The 18,326-nt window shown below is 40.8% G+C and overlaps 1 protein-coding gene across 2 annotated transcripts in view; it reads left to right on the top strand.

Moving 5' to 3' along the window:
- The window catches only part of ARHGAP42 (Rho GTPase activating protein 42), a 313,916-nt gene that overhangs the window by 278,732 nt on the left and 16,858 nt on the right, over positions 1-18,326 (top strand). For both annotated transcript variants that reach the window (XM_090030242.1, XM_090030234.1), the window contains exons 18-22: positions 351-510; positions 2,559-2,703; positions 10,529-10,909; positions 11,621-11,777; positions 12,950-13,012. In XM_090030242.1, the coding sequence (XP_089886368.1) occupies positions 351-510; positions 2,559-2,703; positions 10,529-10,909; positions 11,621-11,777; positions 12,950-13,012 (906 nt within the window). The remainder of the gene's footprint in view (positions 1-350; positions 511-2,558; positions 2,704-10,528; positions 10,910-11,620; positions 11,778-12,949; positions 13,013-18,326) is intronic.

Here is an 18,326-nt window from a genome sequence, read left to right as displayed (position 1 = left end):
AGCTTTCATAGGCAGCAGCCTACTTCATCAGACTGTGTCTAGTCCTAGCTTCTGACAAAGTAGGTTGCTGCCAACAAAAGCTCATACCTCTCTGAACCAGTTAATTTCTAAGGTGTCAGTCTGCCCTACTTTCTGCCTGTTTTCAAACAGGGCTAGCCACCTCTATGCAATTGATACAATGGGGGGAGGAACTGAGGAGGGGAGGAACATTGAGCTTTCAGGGCCTTTGTTGCAAAGACAACTTAATTTTTGAATGGGTTATTGAACTGGAACAGAAATATTGTGTCCTTTCTTGGATTGGGAGATTGATATATTTATTTAATGACCTTTTATTTTGTGTTTATTTACAGGGTATCATTACACAGTCAACAAAATCTGATGACAGTCTCCAACCTAGGAGTTATTTTTGGTCCGACTCTGATGCGAGCACAGGAAGAAACTGTGGCTGCTATGATGAACATTAAGTTTCAGAATATTGTTGTTGAAATTCTTATAGAGCATTATGAAAAGGTAGAGTAATATCTGACATCTCTTACTTGAAAATATTTTTGCAATATGAGTGAAGTTAACACACTACAGGATCTCTTTTTCATTGCCTCATCAGATGCGTCTGAAAAAGAAAATGATTTGCTGTACATTTAGATCATTGGGAAGAAGAACATTTTCATTTCATTTCATGCAGAGGGCCCTGCTCTCAACAGGTTTTGCACATGAGTGCAGGAGCTGTGCAGAATCTTGCTGGAGAATGTAGTCAGTTCTCTGGGTTGGAAGAAGAAACGTGTCTTTGCCTTCACTTCCCCATGCAATATCTAGTTTCTAGTGTTATATTAAGGGGTATTTTCAGATAAAAAAAATTCCTTCTTGGAGTGATTTCATGGCTTACTCTCTTGATTCCATGTTCCCAAAGTCGATTGATTTTGGCCAGCAGAGTCTCTTGGGGCATGTCTGCATGACAGAGGTCTCATGCCCCACCTGAGAACACAGAGGACTGTGAGTGGACCCAACTATCCCTCGTTTCTGTCTTACCCATGATAGCTTTAGACCTCACTGAAGTATGGATTAATATAACAATTAATCAGTGCATTTTACAAATCACACAGAGGTTCTGATAACAGCATGAACTGAAGTAGGCCCCAATGAATATAAAATTAGGCATACCATAAGCTTCCACAAAAATTATGATAAAGTAACTAATTAATTTGGAACCTCCAAAACCAACAGATAGGGAGTAAATTGATAAAACCAGACCAGAACACCAACACAAAGATCAGAGTGACCTGCCAAATAGGTGTCTGCATTTGGTGGGAAGGTTGTAGGATGTGGAAGATGCCACCCAAATGTGTTTTAATAATTGGTTAGAACTAGTTTTGATCAATGTATGAAAAGAGGCCTGGGAATGCTTAATACTTTGCACTGGCCTTAGGGGTTATGTCTTCAAATGATACAGCTAGTACCGCGGACCGTCTGGTCATGGATACTAGTGTCTAGGTTTATTTGTAGTTCAGAGCGTAGGGGAGATTCAGGTCTTCATGGTGGGTCCTCTTTACTTCATATTTCCGTAAAAACCACATGATTCAGGCATCTTTTCAAGGTTCTGTTCCAAGTTGAACAAGAGTTACTTCTGAACCAAGTGCTTATCTCCCACTTAATTATCCCAAGCCCCATTAAACCACAGATAAGCTAAGCTTCATGTACTTTATTATGAAGGTTTAGTAAGGTCATTATATTAATGTAAAAAACCCACCTAGACTGCTTTTGGTCTATGTAGAGGGGGTCAGGTAATATCATATCTGAGGTTATCTAGGGAAGTCTCCAACTACTTCAAAACAGGTTAGCTTTGTTTGAGCCACCTTGCCGCAACAGCACTCATTCCACTAGAGGTGTTAGAAATAAGTCTCATTTCTGAAACCTGTCAAGTGTCTTCATCAAGCTTGGCCCTCACCTTGATCCTTACAAGACACTACTGCTTGACAAAGGCTTCCAGACTAGATTCCCACGCTGGTGGGGTTGTCATACAGTCATTGTTTATGTGGGACTCCTAGTAATTTGCTTGAAGTCAACAAACGTGGAACTTAGGCAGACAATCACTAGAAACAGAAAGAATGACTATTTAATATACAGTATTCATAATTTTTTAAGATCTCTTGTCCATGTGGATTCTATCACCCTCCTTCCTTTCTTGCTACTATGGAGGCCTTATCTTCTGGGCATGTGTATTAAGCCTCTTCAACACATGAAGCTAATGGGATCTATTGTGTGCCACACAGACAAAACAATGGGGTGAAAATTTCCCTCAGCAGCAACAGCAAACTCCACAGCCACACTACGGAACTGCAGTTCCCAGAAAACCTTGCACTTCCTGACACACACTGCTTGCACCAACTGCTTTCTACTGCTCTGCTTGCTGCCTTGTGAGGAACAGTGAGAGAGGTCTGCCCCAGGAGCATTATTCACATGTTATGCCTCTGTATTTTATAACATTCTTAACAGGTGCAACAGTAAGTGGGAAATGAAAAATATGATTCATTCTTAGTATGTTTTTTTGTTTTGCCATACAGATATTTCACACTGCACCGGACCCCAATATTCCTCTTCCCCAGCCTCAGTCCCGTTCAGGTTCCAGAAGGTCAAGAGCTATATGTCTCTCCACAGGCACACGCAAGCCTAAAGGAAGATATACCCCATGTTTGGCAGACCCCGATAGTAAGTTTCTCCGTTCTTATAGATAACCTCTCCATCCCTGTTCTTTCGGCCTCCAGGTTGGTAATTAGTAAGCAATGGAATTGTTGGTTCAAACTTACTGAATGCTTATTTGTAGCAAATCTGCAGTGTGTTCAGCTCCATCTTCTGTTTTTATTTTGTCTGTCTTTGCCCACCTGTCTACCTATGTAAGTATAGTTTGTACCCTTTGACTTTGCCTCTGGTTTCTGTTACTGTAGTATTTTGGATTAGCTATTATGCCAGTGATGTCAGAGGACTCTCTACTTCCAGTAAGCATCAGTCTGGACAAATTGTAACTTGACAAATTCTAACTAAGCATTTCTTTACTTGACAAAATCTAAGTAAGGGTTTATCGAGGGTTAATTATGGTCCTTCTATAGTCTTTCTGATATTTATTCCTAGGTCCCAATCATCATGTATTATCCCTTAAGAATTTCAAGATTAATTATTTCACTTTAGAGCAGTCTCAAACTCTTTTATATTTTCACTTTCTTTCTGTACTGTCTATTTAAAATCATATCATACATACGTTTCATTTCCCCATAGCATGAAGTATTCCTCAATTTTCTGTAATACAGTTTCAGTCAGTTTCCTTTGCCTCAGTTAACTGTAAATACTGAAACCATCAAGTGTTTCAAAACCACCTATTAGCAGCAATATGTCTACCTTTTGTCTGTCTGTCTTTTGTGCTGGTGCTTGTTGTTTCCAGATACAGAGTGAAGGACTATTAAACTGGTACCAGTTGTTTTCTGGATAGTTTCAATTCCAGTGATGCTATAAAGTCCTGTGTTCTTCCACTGGGGATACTTATGTGGCAAATTTGGTCCAACTACCATGCTTTACTTAGAAATCACTGAGGGCTCCTACAGACATGCTGGGAGCCTGCTCCGATGTGCTGGTTGAAATAAAACACATGCAGTGAGCTTTAGTTCAGAGTGCCCCACCACCATATTTTCAGCATGGGGACTTGTGGGGATACTGATGTATGGGTGCTTTTCATTAGCAAAGCTCACTAATTAAAGCACCTGACACTGTGTCCCAGAGCATCTTAACAGTTAATTTCCTGACCCCAGGTAATCCATAATTCCCAGTCTTTGAGCCTTATAAAGTAAGTAGGCAAAAAATGTACATTCTTAGCACATTCCTTTACACCTTTCACTTTTTATGGCAGTATTATGATATCTCCTTGACAAGCCACAAGACATAAGAACTACATTTGAAATCAGTATCATGGTGTAAAGCAGTTAACGGTTTAGTAAATATATTCAGCCTTCACTGGGCATGTCTACACTTGTACATTTACAGTAACTGAACTTACTGTACAGAATGGGCACACATCTGCATGTGCACATCTCTACTGCACAGTAAATATGGCAACTTATGCTGACTTGAGTTTAAATTTAATACCTGCATCATGCGGGTATCAAATTTACATCCAATTAATTACTGCACAGTAACATACCTGTAGACGTCTTACTGAACAGTAACACTGTGTGTGTGGACTGATTTGGCACTAATTTTAGTCCCAAATCAGTCCACACACAGCATTAATGCGCTTTCAAGCCTGCATGTATAGATGTTGGCCTATTCCCACTTCCTGCACAGTAGTTTGCTGCGCAGTAAATTTAAGTCAGCATAAATACAAGTGTAGACATGCCCACTGAGTAGAAAATAAATTCTCTCTCTCATAATGGCAATACTAAAAAACAAAAAAACCTGACCTTGATTTGGCTGATAACTTAAAGAGAATCTGGAAGCAAACCAGCAAGGGCTGCTAGACAGGCTAAATCTGTGCCTGTGGCCTAACTGCTTATTTATTGAAAAAGGTTGTGACTGCATGGTCTCTTGAAGTACTCACATGAAGCTTCCTAGAAACCCTGTGACAGCACAGTCAATGTAAGAGTAAAGTTCTGAATTCTGCTGTTTTGACCATGAAGTTTGGTGGATTGGGGAGGGCATTTAGCAGATTAAATATTGGCAATCTGGTGTTAGGCCAGGTTGTAAAAGAAAAAATAGATCATCTCCCTCAGGAACTGTACTTTCAACAGTCATCTTGTCTAATTAATACCTTCCAAGCAATTTGGACTGGTAACAGAATGTCCAAAAAAGGGAAATTAAGCAGAGCAGCCTCCAACAGTTCCTATCATGGCAAGGTGCCTGGACTACCATAAGGTATGAAAAGGGTTAGATCTAGTCAGATGAAAATGGAGGTGCCAGCAAAGAGGCAGCTATAGAAGGCCAGCACTGAAGGTCCCCAGTGGAGATGGATAATCTCTGGTGTTTTTATGGGTATAACTAATAGACTTGTCTATATTTAGGTGGGTTAGGCTGTGGGCAGACAATACATTTGTAGCACTACATACCACCTTGTTGTTCTACAAAAGTCAAGGGGACAGACATGCACATCGCCTGTAGCACTGCACAAGTGTTCCTGTATGAATGTCCTTGAACATTACAGGAACTTCCCTGCAATGTTATGTTTTGCATGTATTGTTTGTATAGTGTATCTTAGCACTAGACGGGGTTTCTCAGCATCCCATAAAGCTCCTCTCTCCTCCCACTCCAGTCTGCAGAGGGGTAAGGAGAGCTGGGTAGACACTGAGACATAAGCCTGGGTGAGTGCAGGCTGCCCGTTTCCCCCACCTCAGGACTGGGCTATCAGTGAATGTGGGACTGGGACCAGGCAGTAGTGCCCTTGATGGCATAGATAGCTGTATATTGGGAACAGGACAGAGACCATACAATTAATTCCATCTGCACAAAAAAGCTGTATAATGGTTCTGAACTCTTGACTCAAGTGTACTTTTTATTGGTGAAGTAAAATGCTGTATTATCTCATTTCCAAACTTAAAGATCATTTTAAGAGCAAAAGTAGTGAACCACGTATTTCATTTACTATATTACAGCTTGTAGAGTACGTTTTAAATCACGTGGAGGTTAGATTGAGATAAGTGTACCACAGAGTACTTTGTAACACTGGATACCACAAGTGGCTCCTCAAAGGGCAATTATACAGACTTTTCTCTGTGGCCACAGGAGACAGAAAGGACAAGGAATAATGGTCTCAAATTGCAAAAACGGAAATTTAGGTTCAAGGAAGATTTTTTTTCATTATGGGCATGGTTTAACATTGGAACAGACTACTTAGAGAGGGTGTAAAATCCTCTGTCCTGTGAAGATTATAAATATTATAAAGGCATACACTTGATGGTTTAGCTCGAGTTGTTCTTGTCCTTATCAGAGGGTTGGGCCAAGTGATCTGCTGATGTCTCTTCCAGCTCTATTTTAATATGATTTTAAGTGGCAAAGTAAATGTATGGGTATATAGCTGCTTGGGAAGGATTTATTTAGATCATACGAAAGAAAAATACCGATTATTAAAATGACTTTCATTGGGATGATGCATTCATTTGAGAGGCAGGGACCAAAATAACTGAGGAAATTGGGGCTGTGTTCAAAGAATTGGGAGGCTGCAAAAAGAGTATTATAATGGGGGTGAAAATGCCAGAGCATAGCATGAGTCGTGGTCTCAGAAATTTCCTCCCATTTTAAGACTGAGGCAAGAAGAAAAGCTGGATAGGATTAATGCTCTGGAGGATCAGAGAGTGAACAGAAGAACTAAGAGAGAGGAGTACTCACTGGTAGTGGTAGCTGGGGGGAAAGAGGCAGTACTTCACTTATTATTTAATTCTTTTGGGGTCCAGATGTAAAGGAGGAAGAAACATTTTCTGCTATCTACAAGTGAAGAAAATGTTGGACGGATGGCTGATGCCAAGTATTTATCTGCACCAGATGCAGCAGCAGAGTTTGGCAGGTGCCCTTAGAAAATCGGAGCGTGTATTTGTTCACATTCAAAACTGCTTCTGAGAGATACTGTTTCCTCAGAATGCCATTGGGTTGTGTTCAGCAACCAAGTTATTTTGCCAGAAAATAAAATGGATTTTTGATGAAGGTATTAAGAGCTATATAATGACATTTTGGTTGGGGAACAGTACACAAGCATGGCAAGAATCTTTCAGTAGTACTAAAAAGAAGTAAATCTAAATAAATAAAAATATAAATTTCTCCACTATTCATCCTCCTTCTCTCCCTGCCCCACCCAGCCTGTATCTCCCTCACTGACTCCTCAGTTTACATCTTCACTGACTGCATGTCTTGTATGCAGCCCAGCCCAGCCTGTGGCTCCTTTACTTTTCATTCCATCCAAGAAGAGCACACACCAACTGCAGAAACTTCCTCAGCCTGATGATGGGTTTTTAAACCTGAAAGCTTGCTTAAATTTTTTATTCCAACTATTTAAGTTGGTCTAATAAAAGATTTCAGATTCACCCAAAGATCTTTGTCTGCCTGTGTCCTTAGACCAACACAACCTACACCCCTGTTAATTTCATGAAACATTCCTGAAAGAAAAATTAATCCAGCAAGGCACACAGATAGATCATAATAAGGTTGCAACTCTTACTAATATGCTGGTCCCGCCACAATGGAAAAGGCAACCTAGAATAGTTCATTAATGTAGATTGACTCAGTTCTTTGGGTAAATCTGGTATCTTTTATTAGACCAACTCAAATAGTTGGAAAAATTCTTCTTTGCAATCTTTCAAGTACAAACACCCTTCGTCAGGCTGAGGAAGTATATGCAGTTGGTCTGTGCTCTTTCTGGATGGAATGAGTAGTAAAGAAGCCAGAGGCTGGTATGCATGCAAGACAGGCAGTCAGTGACAATGTAAATTAAGGAGTCAGAGATTAATGGGTGAGAGACAGGTTGGTGGGGAGCAGGGAATGAATGTAGCTCATAAATAGTGGAGCGGTACCTGGGAGTCGGATGTTAGGCAGGTATGTCATAAATCCAATGTCTGAATTTATTAGTCCAATGTATGGATTTTTTTAGTCCAAAAAATCATGGACTAAATATACATGATTTTTTTGTATTCAGTAGGTTGATGAAGTAAAGTCTGTAGGGTTGTCTGTGGAAGGTGTTTTGTAAATTCCCTTTGAGGATTAGAACTGAAAGATTGGAGAGAGATTCTCATTCATGTAGAATCATTTGAGTTTAGTTTTGCTCTTCAGACAAAGAACCTGGGTTACAGAGGACCACCCAATTGCAGAGTAGCAAGATCCATAGATTAATTCTCAGTTATGCATGCAGTTTTAAGAACAACCTGTCTGATGTTATAGACAAAGGAACATAGGGAAGGGACCTCTCGAGTAATCAAATCTAGCCCCCTGCCATTGTAAGACATTAGAGAATCCTGTTCATTGATTGATAAAGCTCCATCTTTGATTCATTAGGGGGTTTGCCCCATTATTCTGATTGAAGAGGTCGTTCAGATGGTTTGAAACCATCTTTGAATTTCTAGGCTACATTTTTTCATGGAGAGTTTACACTGATTTGTTCTTGTGTCTACATTGTCCTTTAGCATAAATTGCTCTTCTCCCTCCCGTGAATCTTCGCCCAATGTGTATTCATGCCTTCTTTCAAGAAGGCGTTAGTACTTCCCTTTCTCTACTGGAAATATTGCACCTGATAGATTGTACAGATTGTGGTTTGCTTTTACCACTGACATAATACCAGCTCAGTCATAATCATCCTGAGAGAAACTAATACACTTATATTTATTTATTTATCTTTCCCCTTTTACTCAGTCACCTACAAATAATGAGCTCTTAGGATTTAGCAGAGATCCTTTTTATCAATCCCAAAATGTATGTCTTTGCATTTATATTGTTCAATTTCATCCTGTTTTTATTACTCCAGTCCACAAGGACATTCAGTTCCTTCTGTAACATGCCCTGATTAACAGTGCCTTCTAACTATGGCATATCCACATCACTGTGGCAGCATACTGCAGCCTTTAGGACACCCTACCCACCAGCTTCCTCTTTCATTCTCCAAACCTGGAAATGCACCCAAAAAAACTACTCTGGGATCACCCGTGAGTCAAGACTTCTGTTTCAAGCATTGTTAAGACTGGCTACCATGAACAACCCCAGAGTAGGCTCATCAACATATCTGCAATTTGTAATATGAGAGGGAGATCAAAACAGATATCAAGCTTTCTCAGTCACCTTACAGCCTGGCCATTTGTGTTCACACTGGATTTATGACACAGATATATTGTGCTGGGCAGACCCAAACCCTCAGACCGACCACAACCTCTCCATTTGATAATAGGAAAATGTTGTTGACACAGTGATAGATAAGAATAATGCAAACAATTCTATATCTATCAGTCCTAGAGGTGTCATCAGGGTAACAGTACCTCTGGCCAGTACACGAGATTCATCCTAACTTCAGTTCTGGTCATCCAAGGATACACAGTCTCAGTCTGTAGCAAGTCTCAAGTTCTTTAGAGGTTGTCTCTTGGATGTCAGATGTCAACAGCCTGGAAGTTGAAAGCCGAGTCCCACCCCCACACTTCCTCCTCCAGTGCGTTGCATGAAACAGGCTGGTGGTATTCCCTCTGTCCATGGTGACCTCAGGTTCCCCTCTCTAGCACCCTTTGCTGCTCAGAAATCCCTCTGTGTGTATCCTTTTCCCCCCCTGTGATGACTCTTCATCTCTGGGCATCATACTGTTCACATTCTGGACAGCATATTTCTTCATAAACCCATCACATGTACACATCCTAATTTGGGCTTTTACCAGTTTCTCCACCTACCAAAACCAGAAATCCCAAGGGCTCTGCAGTTTGGCACTGTTACCGCAGAGTCCCTTATCTTTGTTTGGGTATACTGTTCATGTTATGGAACAATGTGGTGCATATCTTCTATTTCCCAGCCTGTGTGCCTGCTTGCTGCTTGCCTGTTTCAAGCACAGTGGGCCTTGAAGGAAACTTCATCACAAACAGGCTTTTAAAAATCAATTAACCCTTGCCATTCCCCTGGACCATTTTTCTAATGCATATCTACTAGCCCATTCCCAAAAGCAAACTACTAAATACCATGTTCTAGACATCGATGTGGAAGAACAATGCTAAAATTACCACTCCCTGTAAAAACAGATAAAACTGTTTTGTTTTACTCTTTTCCAGCAGTAATACAACATAACAGTCTCCATTTACTGGTTCCATAGGTTAAATTTAGTTTCCTAGGACTACATTTGTAGCAAGCATTATTTCTTCTATGCTGACCTTTCTGCCCATTCTTACGCATAGGATGAAAATTCATCCCAACTTCAGTTCTGGTCATTTGAGGTTAGGCAGTCTCAATCTGTAGCAAGTCTCAAGTCCTTCAGATCCACCAGCTCCAGAAATTAAGAAATTGTCTAAAACCTATTAGGTCCTAATGGAAGACCTGCAAGTGCAAAGTATCTGGCAGTCTGCCTAATCCTTCACAATCTGTTTAGTTCACTCATGTTTCTTACACAGTTGTAGCCATTTGAGTCAGGGGTTGTATGTGAAATGGGGAAAATTATGAGGGATGTAATGTATAAAAAGCCTTTAAAGTTCAAACTAAAACAGGGTAGTAAGAGTTGATGTTCTGAAATAGAGACCCAAAGACTTCAGTATATCTCCTAAATCATATGCATTGCCACAGTAGTCTATAGTTAGGGTGAAAGCCATCCCAGGAGTACCTGACTGCATCCTTCCATGTAAAAGGGGTTATAAAACAACTGCCCAACTGAAATGCAAATTAACAAAATACCATTCTGTCTTTAGAAAAGCTATCTGTAAAAATACGTGGACTAATGATGTTGGTCATGGCCGAGACTCCAGAGGCTACCAATGGCCCTGGGAAAATGTACGCCTCTAGAAATTCACACACACCCAGTGTTTCTTTTCTACATTTCGCTTCTCCTCTCCAGGTGATTCATACAGCAGCAGTCCAGACAGCACTCCCATGGGCAGCATAGAGTCGCTCTCTTCTCACTCATCAGAACAAAACAGCACCACAAAATCTGCATCATCCCAGCCCAGAGAAAAGTCAGGAGGAATTCCATGGATTGCATCCCCCCCTTCTTCCAATGGGCAGAAGAGCTCAGGTCTTTGGACCACAAGTCCAGAATCTTCCTCTAAGGAGGACGCAACAAAAACAGATGTGGAGTCAGACTGCCAAAGTGTAGCTTCTGTCACTGGTCCAGAGAATATGTCTCCACCAATAGATCTGACCAAAAAGGGACCTTATGGTCTGACTGGGTTGAAAAGATCTTCAGCTTCCTCCCTCAGGTCAATCCCTTCAGTTGAAGGTAAGTCCTCTGTGTTTCTTGAAGTTGTTCTAGCAGGATATTTGGTGCAGTGCACCCAGGAAATAAAAGAAGTGCATTGGAAGGCTACAGGGGTGTAGGTTGTCAGAAGGCTACTAAGTTTTGAAATGTTTCTGTATACTCTACTCTTTTTTGATAGTTGTTTGTAAGACTCCTCTCTCTTGCACCTTTTTATAGTTTAAAAAGCATCAACAGTGTCTGTACAGTTTGGAACAATACTTATCCTACCACCCTCTCCCACCCAGAGCTTTTTTTTTTACAGGTAGAATCCAAGCTTTGAAAATTATGTTCAATTTTATTGAGATAGTATAACCAAATGTTATTTTAGACAAGCTGAAATTATTAATTACCAAAACCTTTTAAGTTTAAACAATGCAGAAATCATCTATGGATGCTCAAAACTGAAGAAAGTTTCCTTTTGTAGCATTTGATTGTCACATTTTTATTGTAAGTGTTTAAAACAGACACAATCCATTCAATACAGCATAATAATCTTAAATATTTCTCAAAATTTCAATATCTTTATTTTCTATTCTGGTGATATGATGCTTCCACCTGATAGACTGCCTTTTCTCTCAGTACATACTGTCCCTATTTTATTCTTTGAAAAATCCTTCTTTGTTCTGTATTTGCAGGTTTTAATAAGAGCTCTATGTGCTTTAATGTTCTATGCACTCTGGTCATTTTCTTTAGGTAACAAAAGCTTCAGTGGATCTGTGCAGAGCTTATCCTCAATAGATGCAAAAGATACACCAAAAGCTCCACCTAATCCTGAGCTGCCACCAAAAATGTGTAGGAGATTAAGACTAGATACTGCATCAAGTAATGGCTATCAGAGGCCAGGATCAGTGTAAGTCATCCAGATTTTATGGAAACAGATTTTTTACAGTATTGTACAACTGGAATGATAGATGAAGTATCTGTGAACATTTATTTGAATATTTATGCATACATGAATTATTCATCCAGTTTCATAAACTTCCCAAACTGGGCAAATGGAATCTGGCTCAAAGCCTATTGAAGTAAGTGGAAAGACTTCTTTGTACTTTACTGGGCGTTAGAGCCTGGAAGGAGGAGGTAAACAGTTTGACTATTATTTGCTTGCTCTAATCATTCTTATCATTGCCTCTTTGGTAGTTTATTATTTTAAGAGCCAGCAGGGCCATTGACTACACTGGCAGCTTATCAAGAAATAAAGTGATGTGGTTCATCATGTCTTGCATTTCTGAATCAGAAATTAAAGTAAGAAATAAAAACACCCTTCTCTGAAACTGCTCTATACTGTTGCCTTACATGATTACAGTTAAAACCTTTGTTTTGGCAAAGTGGGGTTAGTTTTCTTGTGATTAAATACATCACAAAATATAAATTGAAATTTACTTATGACTTGACTTTCAGAAGTCACACTGGGTATCACAAAGACCTCCAAAAACATTGTGCACACTCCGATTCAGACTCACCACACACTGTTAAATTGGAAAAGGTATCATTATGTTTTTTCACAGGTTAAGCCAAGCATACACAGTCTGGCTGATTAGCCCAACATCCCAGCATGTTAGTGACAGAACTGAGAATAAACCCCAGAAATGTTGATGCCCTTTCCCCCTTTATTAGACCCCAAATGTTGCTCATTTCAGATATATTTAGTGACAGACCATCAATATGAATGATGAATGATAGGAGTGTGTCTTGTTTGTGTTGTTTTTTAGCCACTATTTACAGGTGTGTTGATTTGGCAAGATCCTTCAGCAGGTGCCCCAATTGGAAGTCAGTGAAAACTACCCAAGTGCTTAAAGTTTGGCATGTTTTTAAGACTGGATGAAATGTGGCCAAAATTCAACATAGGACTTATTTTTCCTAACACTTTTCTTGTGGATAAAAAGAACTGTATGTGTTTAAAATCAAGTAAACAGTTCATAAAATAAAATAACCCTTCCTGGCTTGTGCAACTGTTTAGGCCAAAATTGAAATCATGCTGTACATTTAAGACAAGTTTAACTTGCCTCTTAACTTCATTTTCAGAGTGGCTGCAAGAGCCCAGATGTTTGAAAGTGCCGGTTCACTTAAACAAGCTTCTTCAGGACGGTAAGTGCCCAGCATCTTTAATTTTAGTTAAAGCATAAAGGAGAGCTGATTACAAACAGTGAAATAGAGGAAAGGGAAGCAATATCAACCACTGTGCAAACATTTTGTGGTTTATCAAGTTTATTCTTCCTGCAATGATCTCACACATATAAACAGCTTGGCTATTGATTCTCCGTCCTGTATATTATGACAGTTAGAGAGAGAAAGTCCTAGAGAGCAAACTGCCTTGGTAACTGCATACATTTATTAAAGTTAGTTTTGCATAAGCCTAATCAGGGTTCTCTGTCTTTCCCACCACATCTTCCTTTAATGTCTATCCGGGGAAAAACTGTGATCTTCTATCTTCCCTTCAGCGGGTTATAGATTTAGTGGGAGTAAAGTTGATTTCATCTTGACACTTTATTTCCACTAGAGCAGACACTGAACTAGTAAACATTCCTCTCACACTGTTGTCTCAACTGTTCCTTTCATTCTGCTTTATTTTTTCTTTCCACATCCCATTTCTTTCTGGCTTATTTCCCAGGAAAGAAGTTAGTAAGCATACCTTGAATAAGTAGTTTCGGATCAAAAACCAGGAGGTCTTAGGCACTGCCTTTATGTAATGCAGAAGGCAGTCTAGTTACAAATGATGCAGCGAAGGCTGAAGTACTTAATACCTTTTTCATTTCAGTCTTTACCTAGGGACAGCTACCAGATGCTGAGTGCAGTTGACAGCTAAGATTGGGAAGGAGACAAACAGCCTAGAGTAAGAAAAGAACAGGTTAGGGGTAAATGCTTTCAAGTTGGTAGGCCCACATGAAATGGTATTGAAGGAATTGGCAGAGGTGCATTCAGAGCTACTGGCTATCCTCTGAGAATTTGTTGAAGTCAGTTGAGATCCCAGATGATTGGAAAAGGAAAAATATAGTACCCATCTTTAAGAAAGGATATCCAGGGCATTTCAGCTTGGTAAACACTTGGCTGGGATGGTTTAGTTAGGGAAGATCCTGACTTGGGCAGGGGGCTGAACTAGATGACACCGTGAGATCATTTTAGCTCCCCTTTCCTATAATTCTAAAAGATGCCTTCAGTCTCACTTCTGTCGTGATTTGAGATAAATCAACCTGTCTTCAATGGCACAGTTAAGAAGCAAAGATTTACTTAATTACAAACTAAAAACATCATTTAAGGCAAACAAATGCATAGGAAAGATGTCTCTCTCCTTCCTACCCTTTTAGTCCCTTACATTGTAAGGTAAGGGGCTAGAAGGGTGGGAAACAAGGACATGTACACCCTTAGCATAATGGAAACCTACTCCCAATTGAACTGCCAAGCAATAGCAAAATACTACGGTAACATGCAATGCCGATAGATGCTGGAACCATAGTAGGTGGTTTGTAGGATAGCATGGAAACAGGCAGATAGGAAGATGCAGGGAACATAATGTCCTTGTCTGCCTGCTGACTGCCTATCCGTAAAAGGCTGGTCCTAGCTCAGGAGAAAGCTGATCACTCTGAGATGCCAAAACGTGACAGTAGTTCTGTGAGGGAGAAAGGAGTGAAAGCAGGCAGCAGCATGCCTCAGGCCAATGTAGCACAAACCAGAGCAAAGGGGAGAGAAGGGAGCAAGCTACTGACCTGGGAAGGATGAGGTGGGTGAGGAAATGAAAAGACGTCCTGGTCCAGATCCCATTTAGCTTTAATATGTCCTATTCCCATATTGTTCCATCTCCATGAGTCCCTGCTCTTTCTCCCCATTTTGTATTACCACCCCCCACCTTATTAGCTCCTAAGTCTGTTGTTCCCTCAAAGCCTGCACTTACATTTATAAAGCATGTGAGAAGTAAGGATCTGACAAAGAAAAAATACAGTTGTACTGTTTCATAATGGGGATGGAGAGCAGATAAGAAGCAACAAAGCAGAAAAGGCTGGCAGAAAAGGCTGGCAAGCTTAATAGCTCTTCTACTCCAGCCCTTATAAGAAAGCAGAATAACGATAACAAGGAACAGGCAAAAAGAGAAGCAAGAAAGGTAGTTGAGCTGTTTATTTCAGCACTTCTTACTTCAGCCTGGACCCTGCAATTGGGATTAATTTGGAACTAGTTCTTGCTTACCTTGCATATGTACTATGCACATGAGGGCTGACTTGTGCCTTAGTAGTGTCCCCTTATCCTGTTAAATGTAAAATGTAATTTTTTGATCTCTGCATACATAGTAACCTACTGGAGAGGGTATGTGATTTCATTAAAAATACAAATATATTTGCAATATTAACAAAGAAAGGGAGAAAACACATTAACCCTTGTACAGGAGCTACATCATTAGAAGAATTGTAAGCTGTGACTTTGCCTTGCCTTCACCCTTGTTCATCTATCCATTTCTGGACTGCCTGTCACTTGGTATCCCAGCTGAGTTAGAGCTAGCTTTTGTAACTTAGTACTATTAGAACATACAGGTAAGGATAGCAGCATCACAGTATCCCTGTGCATTCTGCTCTCAATACAGCTGGAACACAGTGTGCAATTCTAAGATGTCTATATTTCAAGTAAAACTGCTTTAAGCATATTGCACCATGAGACTCCAAGCATACAGTAAAACACAGCATGCTGTAGTTGTATAGGCTCATATACAAAACTTTCAGTGTATGTCATTGCTGGACTGGGATTAATCAAGGGTAGATCAGCCTCCATGCCCTTTCTATTCACGAGGAAGTGATTGTCAGCTCCTAGAATATTGCACTGGGCAGCACAGTTTTGGGACAAGGTGAGCAGCCCTCAGTGATGAAACAGCAGGTTAGGGACTATTTAAAAAAGCTGGATATATACAAGCCCATAGAACCAGATGCAATGCATCTCCGAGTGCTGAGGGAGTTGACTGATGCAATTGGAGAGCTACTGGCCATTATCTTTGAAAACTCATAGTGTTTGGACAAGGTCACAGATGACTGAAAAAGGACAAATATAGTGTACAGTTTTAAGAAAAGGAAGAAGGAGGATCAAAGGAATTAGACCAGTCAGTCTCACCTCAGTCCCCAGAAAAATCATGGACCAGGTCCTCAAGGAATCCATTTGTAAGCACTTGGAGGAGAAGATGATTAGGAACAGTCAGCATGGATTCACCCTGGGCAAGTCCTGCCTGACCAATTGGATTGCCTTCTATAATGAGAGAACTGGCTCTGTGGAAGTGGGGAAAGCAGTAGATGTGATATACATTGACTTTAGCAAGGCTTTTGATATGGTCTCCCACAGCATTCTTGAAAGCAAGCATGGGTTTGATGAATGGACTGTAAGCTGGATAGAAATCTGCCTGGATCGTCAGGCTGAACAGGTACTATTCAATGACTCAATGTCTAATTGGCAGCCAGTCTCAAGTGAGGTGCCCCAGGATCGATACTGGAGTTAGTTTTGTTCAATATCTTCATTAATGATCTGAAAGATGAAATAGATTGCACCTTAAGCAAGTTCCTGGATGACACCAAGCTGAGGGGAGTAGTAGATAGGCTCAAGGGTAGAGCTAGGATTCAGAGTAACCAAGACAAATTGGAGGACTGGGCCAAAAGAAATATCTTGAGGTTCAACAAGGACAAGTGCAAAGTCCTGCACTTAGGATGGAAGAATCCCCTGCACCGCTACAAGCTTGGAACCAACTGGCTAAGCAGCAGCTCTGGGGAAAAGAACCCGGAATTACAGTGGATAATAAATTAAATATGAGTCAACAGTGTGCCCTTCTTGCCAAGAAGGCTAACAGAGTACTGGATTGCATTAGGAGGAACATTGCCAGCAGACTGAGGGAAGTAATTATTCCACTCTATTCGGCACTGATGAGGGCTCATCTGGAGGACTGTGTCCAGTTTTGGGCCCCCCGCTACAGAAAGTATGTAGACATGTTGGAGAGAGTCCAGCAGAGGGCAACAAAAATGGTTCAGGACCTGGGGCACATGTCTTGAAGAGAGGCTGAGGGAACTGATCTTATTTGTGGAAGAGAAGACTGAGAGGGGATTTGATAGCAGTCTTCAATGACCTGAAGGCTGGTTCCAAAGAGGATGGAGCTGAATTGTTCTCAGTGGTGGCAGATGACAGAACAAGGAGCAATGGTCTCAAGTTCCAGCAAGGGAAGTTTAGTTTGGATATTAGGAAAAACTTCTCACTAGGAGGGTTATGAAGCACTAAAACGGGTTACCAAGAGAGGTGGTGGAAACTCCATCCTTGGAGGTTTTCAAGACCCAGCTCAAAGCTCTGGCTGGAATGATCTAGTTGTGGATGGTCCTGCTTTGAGCAGCAGGTTGGACTAGATGACCTCCTGAGGTCCCTTCCAACCCTAATTTTCTATGTTTGGACTGAGGTCTGAGCCTATGCTTTTCATAGGCCAGCAGCAACCCTCAGCTAGTAACTACTTTCAATAACTGCTGGTCTTGGTTGCAGCAGAACTGACAGAGTTGAGAGGAAAGCCGGTGTTCCTTTATTAATAACCTGAATCACAAATGTCCTTGGCTTTCAAATTTTTAACTATTTCTTCCTTACTCAGAATCAAATCCTAAATACATCCCTTCATGCCTATTTGCTGGCTCTCTCACCTGAAATGGTAGGTTGCTACCCATACAACCCATGAGGTTACACAACCATCTTTGTGATTTTGGAGCACAAGTCCCACTGATTTTCATTTTTTTGTCTCATGTGGGTGTTGCCTTCTCTGTTATCACCCTCACTTTTGATGTGATCATGCACCATTCCTGACAACAGCTTTTCCACCCCCACTTTCTGACTTTATTTACAGCTTTCCCCTACTTGCATACCACTCTGTTGCTCCCTTCCTTTCTCCTAAATTAAGCCCTTTTGTTATCTGGCTTTAAGGATAGGCTACTAATCTGCTTGAGCACCCAGCTACCAACCTGTCCATCTAGTCCCATGGTGCACAATAAAACTAAACACGTGTTACTATTGCCCAAGACTCGGAGGGAATTGAGGCACTGTTGTGATAGGTGCTATACAATTCACAAGGACTTGGTCCCTGCCCCAAAGTCCTTTTGATCTGAAACAAAGTTTTCCTGCTCTCTAGCTTTCTGTTGCATGGGGCCTCAAAGTGGAGTCCCTGGGCTGGAGTGCCCAGCAGAGAGGATGTCAGATTTACATGAAAAAGAGAGAAGCTGGAGAATGGGCTAGCAGGAAGGCCCATGCTGTACAGGTTCACAATCTGAATTCTAGAATGAGATCTCAGAGATGATAAGGAAGAGTGTGAAGGGTCTGAATTTCCATTCAACATCCTACCTTGCTGTGTAATTAAATGCCCTCTTCCACTCTCATTTCTGTACATTCTTGTGCATTTCCTTATGTATCAGGA

Source organism: Crocodylus siamensis, chromosome 1, assembly GCF_052110815.1.
Source record: "Crocodylus siamensis isolate JL-2025a chromosome 1, ASM5211081v1, whole genome shotgun sequence".
Lineage (NCBI taxonomy): Eukaryota > Metazoa > Chordata > Crocodylia > Crocodylidae > Crocodylus > Crocodylus siamensis.
This window is presented reverse-complemented; position numbering and strand designations above follow the sequence as displayed.